Raw genomic sequence first — 12,899 nt, forward strand, 5'->3', positions numbered from 1 at the left:
GGCCTTAAAAAGGAATGAAATTCTGACACATGCCTTGAAGACATTATGCTAAGAGAAATTATCCAGTCACGAAAAGAAAAACACTGTATAAATCTACTTATATGAGTTGCCAAGGGTAGTCATATTCACAGAAACAGAAAGTGGAATGGTGATTACCAGGGGCTGGGGGGAGGGTGGAACTGGGAGTTATTTTTCACTGGCTATGGAGTTTCAGTTTGGAATGATGAGAAGGATCTGGAGATGGGTGATGGGGATGGTTGCACAACAATGCAAATGTACTTAATGCCACTGAATTGTACACTTGAAAGTGGTTAAAGTGGTAAATTTTATGTTACATGTCTTTTAACAAAATAAAAAATGTTTTAAATAAATATAAACAATAGCCGCAAACCAAATTGAGGTTCCTTTGGGTGTGAGTTTTGCCAGAGACTCCTGGAGCTGAGGGTAAAGATCAGCCTGGCTGTCTCCGTGTTTCTTGCTGAAACTGTAGAAACAGCCTGGGTCTGGCCCTTTAATGCCAGTCCCACCAGAGGGAAAGGCTTTCAGCAGAAGCCATGAACATGCACATCGGGAAGTCCGGCAGGCAGACCCTCTCCATGGAAATCAGCATGTATTTGAAGGTTTTAGTGCCCGATTTAGCCTCACTCGGAGGTGACCTTCTACAAAGGGCCAAAAGAAAAGTGGTTTCTTTGATCGTCCATCTGACCCCAAACTGACCTCCTGTGCTTTTTAATTCATTTTAAATCATGCTTTCTGGCCAAAGTGACTCCAACTCCTAGCAAAGAATATTTCGCATTTTGACCAACAATTCTTGGCTGATTTCAGATCTGTTCACTTGAATAGCAAGAATAAAACCTGTGAGTCCTTTCTGGGTCCTTCTGATCTCAAGCAGCAGGGAGGGAAGGTGAGGGAAATATTCATATGTGGCATGAAGCTTTGGCAGGAGATGAGAATTAGAAAGTCCTTCTTGCTTGGATGTGAACTAGTGCCCATTTGGGCCACTTCTAAGGTAGAGAAAATGGGTGTGACTCCAGGGCAGGGACCCAGGTTTGCTTTTCCTCGGGTCAGGCTCAGCATCTTCCCAGGAAGGAGGATGTCACTGTCTTCTGCATCGTTCATGATGTTTTTGGCCATAAGTAACAGTAAGTCAACTCCAGCTGGTCTAAACCATAAAGAAAATGCAGCCTCTCACATGACAAGAGGTGGGGTGACTTCAGGGTCGGCAAAACAGCAGCTCAATGTCTTAAGCAGGAACTTATGCTCCGTCCATCTCTCTACTTCCTCCGTGGGCACAAGGTGGCTGCCGCAGCTTCAGACACCACGCACACACACCAGGCCACGGGAGAGAACGCTTTCCAGAAGCCACCCTCCAACCCTCAGCTGACTTCCCTCTTACGTCTCATTGACCTGAATTGCATTACACAGCAATGCCTAAACTTTTTCTGTAAAGGGCCAGGAGAGTAAATATTTCTAGCTTTGAGGACATGCATTTGGTTGCAACTACTCAGCTCTGCCAAAAAGTAGACAGAGGTAATACATTAACAAAGGAGGATGGCTGCATTCCAATAAAAATTTATTTATAAAAACAGGCAGGCTGGATTTGGCATATGGGCTGTAGTTTGCCATCCCCACTCTAGATCAGCCGTTCTGAAGCATGTCACGGGCAATTTGTTATTAATTTATAATAACAATGCTTATTGGTGGCTTATTCTATTCTTTGCTGGCACCTAATAAAGGATATTTGAGAAGTTCTAAGTCATAACATTGAACGTATGATCACCTAATAGACAGGCAGATTAAGAGAAGACAGCAAAACCGGGGCACCAAATAAAGTGAGAATAAAAATTTCCAAGTCCTTCTAATGTCCTAATGAGCATCAAAGTAGACACTAAAGGAAGAGTCAGAACTCAGTTAAACCTTGTTCAAGTTACTTTACAAAGTTAACATTTACAAAAATGTTTAATTACATTTAGGGTTCACTATAATCCCCTTGGAAGTCCAAATTCCAGTTTTACGGTACGCGGGCCTCTCACTGTTGTGGCCTCTCCCGTTGTGGAGCACAGGCTCCGGACGTGCAGGCTCAGCGGCCATGGCTCACGGGCCCAGCTGCTCCGCGGCATGTGAGATCCTCCCGGACCGGGGCACGAACCCGTGTCCCCTGCATCGGCAGGCGGACACTCAACCACTGCGCCACCAGGGAAGCCCCCATATCTCCTTTTTATTCCCCTGTATTGAAAGTCAAGACTGAAAAGAACTCAGTCCAAACCCCCAAATTTTACAGATAAGGGAATGGAGGCTCAGAGAGAGCAAGCTACTTTCCCCAGATCACACAGCCACTCAGTGCCAAAATTAACACCCAAACCCAGGCTGTGGTAGGTTGTAATGTTGTTCAAAATATCTGCTGTCCCTCCCAAGAGGTGGATTATACAACCCCCTGCAGGGACAAGCTTGACCATGTGCCTTGTCATGCCCCCCAACCCCCCCAGGTGGAGTACATGCCTCACCTCCCTGTTGAACTCAGGAATGGCCATGTGACTTGTTGCCCATGAAATGTGGTGAAGTGGCACGTGGCACTTCTGATTGCTCTGCCAGTCTGGGCTGCAGAATGGAGAAGATAAACAGCACAGGCACAGACGACCCATGGTGGACATGTCATGTGAACGGGAAATAAACCACTGAGCTGTGAGGCTGTTTGTTACCACGGCATAACTGAGCCTAATCCTGACACAGGCTTTACAGCTCTGAACACTGGGCTCTTTCTCACCTGGAGAGTGTCAGGTTTCCAGCAGAGTACACATTCCAGCACCAGTCTGCCTGGATTCAGATTTCACTCTCTGTGTGACGTTGGTCCAGGGGCTCTCAGTGCCCCAGTGTCATCATCCGTAATATGAAGGTAACACTGGTACCTTCCCCACAGCAATATGGTGAGGATTCGATGAACTCAGTCTGTGTTTTGAGGACTACAGGCACACCGCACTTCATTGCTCTTTGCCTTATTGCACTTGACAGATACTGCGTTTTTTACAAATCCAAGGTCTGTGGCAGCCCTGCCTCGAGCAAGTCTCTCAGTGCCATTTGTCCAACGGCATTTGCTCACTTCTTGTCTCTCTGTCACACTTTGGTAATTCTCACCATATTTCAAATTTTTCATTATTACTGTATTTGTTATAGTGATCTGTGATCAGTGACCTTTAATGTTACTATGATTCACTGAAGGCTTGTATGAGGGCTAGCATTTTTTAGTAATAAAATATTTTTTCATTAAGACATGTACTTTGTTTTAGACATAATGCTCTTGCACATTTGGTGGACTACAGTGTAGTGCAAATATAAATTTAATGTGCGCTGGGAAACCAAAAAAAAAGTGTGACTCACTTTATTGCAATACTTGCTTTATTGCCATGGTCTGGAACCAAACCTGCAGAATCTCCGAGGTCTGCCTGTACTGGCTAAACATTGGTTATTATTATTCAACATACTTTCTCCCTGGCCAACATTTCAGTGACAATAGGGGTGGGAGGGGAGGGCTCCCTGAGACCAATGCATGTCATTGCACATGCAAGCAACAGTCATTCTTCCGGAAGTCACTCTTTGCTGGGTGCCATCCTGACAACCATCACTGTCCCTGCTACAGGATGAGCGGGATGGGCGTGAGGGGCTCTTGTGGAGGGGTTAGGAGCAGGGTGCTAGAGTCAGACTGGTTAGGGTTCACATCCTGCCTCTGTTTTTTCCTTTTGTACATCTATAGCTAAGCTACTAACCTCAGTGAGCCTCAGTTTCTACCTCTGGAAGATGGGAATAATAGAAGCGTCCATCTCCTGCTGTGAGGTGGAGAGTCAATGAAATTACTCATGTAAAAATGCTTATCACGGTGCCTGGCACATCACAGGGGTGAGTCAGGATTGGTATTCTCTTCTGGACAGTACAAGCCAAGGGGAGCATGGGCAAAAACAAGCAGCAGGAGATGATTCATACTTTAGTGCGTCTGAATGAGCCACAGGGATCTTCGTAGCCTTGGCGCCCTCCTGCCCTCCTGGAAACACCTTCCTGAAATCATAGACTGATTGTCTGGCTGGTGCTGAGTTGGTAGAAAACAGAGCATCCTCCTCCATCACACAGCTGGCATGGATTTCCACGAGCAGCACAGACTGCCTGGTCTGCTTGCCACACGGAGTCACTGGACATCCATCCATCAAAGTGAAGGCCACACTCAGCCTGGAGTAGCTGCTCCAGAGCCCAGTGCATGCGGATTTGAAGACCTCAGATCAGCCTCACATACTGTGATAAGGCAAGAATCAGGTCAGGACAGTGAACCGTCCTAAGATGCACTGTGTCCCTTCACAGGGAGATCTGAACTTGGCATGGAGCTGCCGTGAACAGAGCCCCCTCACTCGTGGCCTTTCAACCACATCCTTCTTGCTCTGTGCCCTCTGCTGATGGCAGAATTGCTGCCCAGCTACCTTAGCCAGGGCCTTAACGGTCACCAGACGGGGAGCTCTACTTGCAGCCAGCTGTGCCTGCTTCACCTCTGGTCCTGCAGACACCTGCCCAGGCCTGGCCAGAGGAGAGCTGGAGACTGATTTGTTGGAAGCACACGCCACAAACCCAGCCTTTGAGATGCTAGTGGATGGCTTGTGTGCCCTAAATCTCAGCCTCTCCAGATTAAACCCTTAACATGTAAATATACCCTGGGAGTAGGGAGACGGCAGGTACCTGCCAGGATGAGTTCATCATGGTGTCATGCACTCATGTCACTCATTCTTGAGTACTATGTGCCAGGCTTGCCTTCCTCCATGTTTGGATGGATAGGGTGAAGGATGGGACCAAGACTAAGAAGGGGTGGGGCGGGGGCTTCACTGGCCACGGCTGCCCCATGCCACTCACTCCTGGGCTGCTGGGACTATGTCTTTACTGCCTCCGTCATAGCAAACTTTGAGGCTGGAAAGAAAGGTTTTATTTGGGAAATGCTGTGGAGGTTTGTTACTGAGTCAATGGAGAAAGCAAAGAGGGTCTGCGAGAGTAAATAGTACAGAAACTGGAATATCTTCAGCAAAATAATTGCAAGGCAACCTTTCAGGGTAGTTTAATTTCCTACTGCATTTTAATGACCAATATAGAAGATATAAAAATGTAATTTACAGAAAAACTCCAACATTTTGTTTCCCTGTTTATTCTAATAGAGCAAATGGGACATACGATATGATTTTTTTTAAAAAAATTTCACCAAACACTGTAATCAATCTTTCATGCTACAGATCTGTGTAGTTACTGCTTGTCACACACTCCAAATAGATGTGAATAGGAGTTAAGCAGGAAGAAAACTCTGCTCTTTTCCCTTCTGATAACAAGGCAGGAAACCTTTACAAAGTCCATCCTTAGGCATTTTTCCATTCTGTTTGACCAGTTTTTAACTGAAAGTTACAATGCTTCCACTCCCAGGCACTGAGGTGGTAATGATAAGGACACATGAGGGATGGTTAGGGTTTTAGAAGGTGAGGGGCAGTTTTTTAACCCACAAGCTTCTTCTGCCTCTGTTCATCATCTAGGACCAGACCCATGCCCTCCAAGTGAGGTCAGGAGGCATGTGCTGGGCGAGGCAAGGAAACAACCTCCACCCCAGCTCTGCCTGTGCTCCAGGCGTGGGAGGGATGGTGGAGCAGAGCTGCCCCCTGAGATAACGGCCCCTCTCCCTGCAGGCACAGCTGACTCATCTCACACAGCCTCCTCTTCCTCTAAAATCAGCTGATGTGGCCCCTATGGGGACCTTTATAGTCAGACTTTGTTCTCTGCTGCTAGTAACATCGCAAACGCAGAATCTGGCTTCTCAGCAAGAACTTCAGCCTTATCAAACTCGACCACCTGAAAGTCAGAGAAGGAGAGCTGAAATTGTCAGAAAATATCCACCCACCACAGAGCCCAAACCACTGAAGCCTCTGGAGAGGTGACGCCAACTTCCTGCACCTTCCCGTTTTCCAGGACCAGGACGCGGTCACAGTTGAGGACCGTGTTGAGGCGGTGGGCAATGGTCAACACAGTGCAGTCTTTGAAGGCATCTTTGATGGTGCTCTGAACAAGAGTACCAGTCTTAGAGTCCATGGAGGCAGTGGCTTCATCAAGGAGAATGATCTGTTGAGGAAGGAGCATTGTGAAAGTCACACCAAGCCAAAGCTATACCTAGAGGGAAACTTATAGTCTTACCTCAATTTATTAAAAAAGAAGGGCTGAAAAGTAATGAGCTAAGTATCCATCTCAGAAAGTTAGAAAAAGAACAAGAGAATAGAAGTCGTATCACACCACCTTCATCTTCCTCAGAGGGACTTGCTGGAGAAAAAAGGTTGTATATTCTTTGCTCCCCTTTTTGTGAATTGTTTATTCTAACCCTACAAACCAGAGAAGAAATGCCCCATGGTCTTTATCTACTGTACTACATGAGTTAGCATGAGATATAATAACAGTACTTGTTATGTTTCCTACTGCTGCTATAACAAATTAGCACAAATTAGAGGCTCAAAACAAAACAAATTTATTATCTTACAGTTCTGGAGGTCAGAAGTCCTAAAGCCAAAGTCCTGTCAGGACTGCATTTCTTTTGCAGGCTCAAGAGAAGAAATGGTTTTCTTGCCTTTTCCAGCTTCTGGAGACTGCCTGCATTCCTTGGCTCGTGGCCTCTTTCTGGCATCAGTCTAACCTTTACTTCCATTGTTGCATTTCTTCTTTCTTTCTGACTCTCTTTCCTCCCCTTATAAAGACTTGTGTAATTACACTGGGCCCACCAAGGTAATCCAGGATAATCTCCCCATCTCAAGATCCTTGACTTAATCACATCTGCAAAGCCCCTTTTTCCCAGGTAAGGTAACATGTTCACAGATTCCGGGTATCAGGACATGGGCATCATTGGGGGGGCCATTATTCTGCCTGCCACAGTACTGGTTTGCCATTCAGAGGGCTTGAGTTCAGCTCTAACTCTGCTTGACTTTGGCTAAATTACTTGACTTCCCAAGGCTCCATTTCTTTGTCTGTAAAAGGGGGTTACACCTTATCATGAACACGAAATGCAAAGACAACAAATCAACCACTCAGTACTGTGTAGTGCCACAGTCAGGACTGAATGCATGCTTGCTCCCTTCCCTGTCATTAGCACATGTAGAGAGCACACACGATGGGTTACACTTTGATCCGGGTTCAGAGAATGGGATTTCTAAAGCAACAGCAATCCCTTCTCTGAAATCAGTAAGCAAAGATGGCTAAGTCACTAAGAAAAATGAGTATAAATTTTACAGACCTTATATCCTGGCATTCTGAAGGCCTTCTTTAGTATCTTGAGTACTGTTTATCAGGCCTCAGAATCATTCAGGGACAAAGGGGAAAAGTTGAGAGGCAGATTTCTCAAACCCAAACGACTTAGGAGGACAGAGATAATACCTAAGCAAGACCTCCCGGGGAAAGGCCCAGGGGAGGCAGGTGCTATTGCTGTAAATGGCGGTTATTTTTCAATTTTTTCCCCTCACAACTTTGTCTTAAGAAAAAGTGATCGGTTTTTAAATGGCCCAATTGCTCTCTCTTTATTGAAAGACAAACGCCTGGCTCTACCTCCTGGCTTGAGTGGCGCTGCAGGAAATATCCAAAATTGGACCAATCCATTTTCCACGTTGTTTCCTTACTTTTGAATTATGGAGAAGCGCTCGGGCCATACAAAGCAGCTGACGTTCCCCTACTGAGAAGTTTTCTCCATTTTCTGTGACTTCTGCCTATAATTTTTCTGGGAGTTTCATTACCTATAGAACACAGAGAATGCCATATTGTGCTGATGATCTATAAAATTGTCCTGTATCCTCCATATTGATTGCCCCCTTCTCTTGCATTTATCGGCTGGCTTTATTTTACTGCAGAAAAGAAAGTGCAAAACAACAATCATTTCAATATTGTGAACAGGCACCAGGGAAAGACCAAGGAGTAGGCAGTCATTCATAATTTAAAATCACAGTGCGATTCATCGAACCCCGTAGACACCTTGCCAAAAGAGGACAAATGATGCACATATGGCTCCAGAGAAACACAAACAAGTGTAAATGGCTTTCAGGATCCTTATTTCTATGCATAAAATGGAGATGGGATGGAGTTTTCTGGTCATCGAGGAAAGGTAAAGACAGGGTCTGATTTATCTAGCAGGACAAGTCAGAGTGGCTTTGGGCGATGCTCACCTTGGTACCAAGTCCTGGGAAAAAAAATTCCCTCTGGGCTGCAGAGGTGGCCACGCTCACCCGCTGACCCCAGCTGCAGCTCTTATAGGACAGGGTTCCATCTCACAAATGGTTCATTCCATGCCATGCCCTCTCACCTTCCCAGAGTTTATCTGCTTCAATAAGCAAATGAGGCTATTGGCAGAGCAGTAGGGCACTTCCTCTGGTCTAGAGTCAGATGGGCTTGGGGTCAAGTCTCCATTCTGCTACTCACACCTGACTACCCTGAGTCTTAGTTTCTGCATCTCTAAAAGTAGGGGCAGGAGTACCAACCTCAGAGGGTTGTAGTCAGGACCAACTGAGACAATGCACGTAGCGCTCTTGACTGAATCATTGCAGTGGCCTAATAAATACTGTCTATTGTTGCTTTTAACAAGGAGCAATTAGGATTGACATATGTGGTGCCAACAAACAACTGGCCAAATCTAAACCTGAGCCAGGCGTCTGGGGCACTGGTGCTGGGAAACGGACTCATCCCGGCCAGCCCCAGAGACCTACTGTGTCTCTCATGAATGTTCTCTCCAGAACCTGCCAGAGTATCTCATCGCTGTGACTCGCAAAGGGATCCAAGTTGTACCTGCAATGAAGGAAAGGAGAGGAAGCTGAATTTCTGAGGATGAGAGGATGGGAGAGCATGTTTTCCACAGCATGAGGGGGAGAGCGGGAGGTGGTGTGTGATGACGCCACAGCAACAAGAGCAGTGCTTAGTCCAGGGCAGTGGTTCATGAAATACCAACCTCAGGCCAAGAGACCGAGGACCCATGACTCTGGGATGCAGCAGAAACCACCAAGGCGGGCAGACCACCAACCCTGCCAAGAGATAGCCCCAAGCGAGGCACCGGGGGACACATTTGGTCCTCTCCATGGCCGTGTGCAGCAGAGCGGATCTGACCTCATGCAAATTCTTGGCAGAGAGAGAGGCAGCGAGCAATTCCACCTCCCGGTGTGTTCACTCTGCCTTCAGAGGCAAGAGCTGTATCTGCAGCTCCCGGGCCTTGCAGAGGGTGAGCACCTTACATGCAGGGTGTGAGTCTAGCATTTCAAGACGCGGAAGGTCCTTTTCATTCAACACTCAATACAGCCCCCTACTTCATTTGGTGCTCAATGGGGGAAATGTCCCTCTTGTTAGAGGGGCAGCCACTACACTGGGGTAAGTGAGTAACTGTGGTTTTCTCCTTGTGCCTTGACAACAGATCTTGAGCCCTGCAAAAGTTGCAACCCTACTGTTCTTGGACTTGAGCAGTTTCTGTTCGCTTCTTAGTGGGAATGAATTGACGTACTTCCGAAAGGATAGCTACATACGTAGAATAACCATTTATTTGATTGTGCAAACTGGAGTAATTCAGGGAGTGGCCACTGCTAAACCTGATAGGATGCTGAAACAGGCATAAATCAGGGCTCTCCAGGGCCAACTGGGATGTCTGCTCACCCTGCACATAAGCATCTTGCGTATTTGTGATGTAGCTTATAAAACACAAGTAATGTTCAGGCCCCTAGTCCTCAGCTCCTCCCAAGGCTTGTGAGAATCTCAGGATAGGACAGCCCCAGGCCAGCCACAGCGCGGGCGCTTCACAAAGCTCTTGCTGGTCTGATTTCACTATCCAAAAATACGGATGCACAACGATCAAAAACAGCTACCTTACTGTACCTACAAACAGGACAGGATCCTGGGGGATCACAGTCAGCTTGGTTCTGAGGTCTTCCAAACCAGCAGTACAGATATCCATGCCATCAATGAGGATTGTGCCACTGGCGGGCTCCAGCAGACGAAACAAGGCCATTCCTAAGGACGACTTGCCTGGGAACGATAAATGCAACAGCAGCAAATCAAACATCAGTTTGTATTTCATCATACCTGAGTATCTATCTAATCAAGGGAATTTTTAATGCAATGAAAATGGCCTTGTGCAGACAGAAATCCCACTCTGCAGGGGCACTCAGCCACCCTAATACAGTTAACCGGTCCATCCCTGCAGGGGCTATTAACACATGACTCATCCTCTGGGCCTCATCTCACCAGAATGATTCTCATTTAATTAAGTCAAAAACTGATGTGTGTTTACTTCTAACTCCACACATCCATCCAACCTGAAATCCTAATTTATAGTAAAGAGATGTCAGGGAAAAAACAACCAATCCGCCACGCATGCACATCACCCTCTGGTGTGATTTAACTAGCATGCCCAGTGGAAATGCAAAGAAAACAACCTGAAAGAAACACAATCAGAGCTTGTCCTCACCAGAACCTGTTCTTCCAACAATCCCAACTGTCTGCCTGCTCTGGATGTTCAAGTTCAGCCCGTTGAGAATAAGGGGAGTGTTGTCTCTGTATCTCATCTGATAGTCTCTGAATGTTATCTCCCCACGGCTGGGCCAGTCGAGGGAACAGGTCCCTACTTTGAGGGGGTGAGTGCATTCAGGAACACAGGTCTGAAAAACAGAATAACAAATGATGGGTTAATAGTCATTTGCTTTTCCATTCATTTCATTCATTCATTCATTCACACAATTCTAGGTACTGGTATTCATGCTGGTGAACTAGACCAATAAGGCCACTGCACTCCAGAAACTCACATTGCAGTGGGGAAGTCAGATAATAAACAAGAAAAGAGATGAGAAATGAAGGCAATAAAACAGAGTATTGTAACAGAACACACAATGTGTGGGGTGGAAGGGTAGGAGGGGTAAAAGTTACTTAAGTGTTGAGGAAGGCATCTGTGAGGATGTGACATTCGAGCTGAGACCTGGAATGCTGAGAAGATGTCAGCTACAGAAAGATTCATTCCAGGCAGAGTAGACAGCTAGTGCAAAAGCCCTGAGGCCAGAATGAGTGTGGGGACTTTGAGGAACAGAAAGAAAAGTCGTGTGGCTAGAGCTTAGTGAATAGAATGGATGACTGTAAGTGGCAGCTCATACTGGGCCTTGTGAGCCTGGGCAAGTGTCAGCAGGGTGCCCTTGAAGCTGTGTGACAAATCCAGACCAAGCCTTGAGATTTGCAGAATTCAATCAGATACAATTTCAGTATCTGCAAGAGTCACTGTGGTGTTGGAAGCAGGAAGATGACAGTAGCACCGGGTGTCAAGTTCAGAGTTACATGGAAAAGGAACTAAAGTTTTATAAGAGCCCAAGAAATGCAAATTTCCTCCAATTAAGGAGGAGAGCAACTTGACTGCATTATAAGACTAACCCCTCCTCTGAATTATAAAGTACCTGTTAAGCGGGAGAAATAGAGCTCCCGTGTTCCCCATTAGGGTGGCTGACCAACCCACATCGCTGGTCGAAAGGCAACCACAATTAGCTGAAAAAAGAATTGTATTCCTAGAAATTGAGTATTTTTAATCCCTAGAAGATTTAGAATTAGTAATAATAATATTTAAGAGAAGCATGATTGGAATAGTAGTATTTTTAGTTTATGGAATCTGCATATTTGGTGCTTTAAGTATTCATAATGTTAATAACATTCAGGCTTGTGATTCTAATTTAAAATGTAAAATTGAATAACTTATTTTAACATGGTTTTAAGTTTAAAAACTTACTATTTATATACAGCATTGGGATTGTCATGAGAACTTAAAGCTCACCATATTTATAAGTTTAATTTATTAGATTTATATAACCTCAGGAAGGTTTGTTTGTTAAATCAGATTATCGAGGTACTTAAAAAGGAAATGGGATGCATTAAATTTTAAAATGCAGCTTAAAATGTTTTAAAGTATTTAATTAAAAGGGGCCAAATGCTGTTCAAAGGCCCTTAAAAGTGATTGCTTGAATTGGCAAGACTGCTTTTCAAAGAATAGCAGGATTTGTAAGGGGAACATAAAAGCTTTTAAAGAAGAAGAAGACAGTTTTTTTCAATTTACAATTTTAGTCAAATAAGTATTAATTTTTAGAAACTAAAGTAAGCCACTGAATTCTCCTTCTGTGTACAGAAACAGCCCTTGAGGAAATTTTTTTGAAAAGAACCTCTCCCTCATCATCAAGGACTTTAGACTATATTGTAAATATGGGTGTTAAGAAAAGGGGTTGTGGTCCGATTTCAATTTTTAAAGAGATCCCTTTCACATGTAAAAAGATCAAATACCTAAATTCTGCCAGAGTTAACTGGCTCCTCCTCTTGCACTGATTTCTTACCGAATGTACTCCCTGAGCAGCTCCACGGAGGTGAACTTGGCCTGGGTCTCCGTCCCTGTCCGCAGGCACACTTGGAGCAGCCCACTCAGCTGTGGAGGGGGCGACAAGCAGCCACAGTCAGAGCCCTGTCTGCCTTCAGGGCCGGCTTGTGAGTCACCCCTTCCGTCTTACTCAGGACCACACCAAAAGCAGGCCTGCGTTCCCAGCCAAGTGTCCAGATGTAAAGACACTCCTGTTGGAGTGTTTTGCCTTTAAACACTTCCTTTGTATTTAGAAACAAATGGTAATTATATTCTCCCTGGCACTCCAGATGGGCAGAGTCATCCCATCACAGCACTGCTCAGGCACAAGCTTCTTGGTTGGAGGGGTGGGGAACTGCTGTGAGCAGGAATTCTCCCAGGGCCTCCGCACTGCTGGAAACCCAGCACTTGCAGCCACCTGGTAGGGTCCTGCACCTTTGTGCCCTCCCCGATTATCCCACCTGCATCCTGGAAGCACCTGAAACCCAATCACCACAGGTATCAGAAG

At 45.7% G+C, this 12,899-nt stretch overlaps 1 protein-coding gene across 1 annotated transcript in view; it reads right to left on the reverse strand.

Annotated features, from left to right (window-relative positions):
* Positions 1-5,772: 5,772 nt before the first annotated feature.
* Positions 5,773-12,899, reverse strand: part of LOC115840277 (ATP-binding cassette sub-family C member 12) — a 59,328-nt gene continuing 52,201 nt past the window's right edge. The window contains 7 exon segments of the mRNA XM_060289007.1: positions 5,773-5,859; positions 5,962-6,126; positions 7,662-7,775; positions 8,739-8,817; positions 9,879-10,038; positions 10,481-10,670; positions 12,359-12,460. Coding sequence (XP_060144990.1) covers positions 5,773-5,859; positions 5,962-6,126; positions 7,662-7,775; positions 8,739-8,817; positions 9,879-10,038; positions 10,481-10,670; positions 12,359-12,460 — 897 coding nt within the window.

Source organism: Globicephala melas, chromosome 19, assembly GCF_963455315.2.
Source record: "Globicephala melas chromosome 19, mGloMel1.2, whole genome shotgun sequence".
Lineage (NCBI taxonomy): Eukaryota > Metazoa > Chordata > Mammalia > Artiodactyla > Delphinidae > Globicephala > Globicephala melas.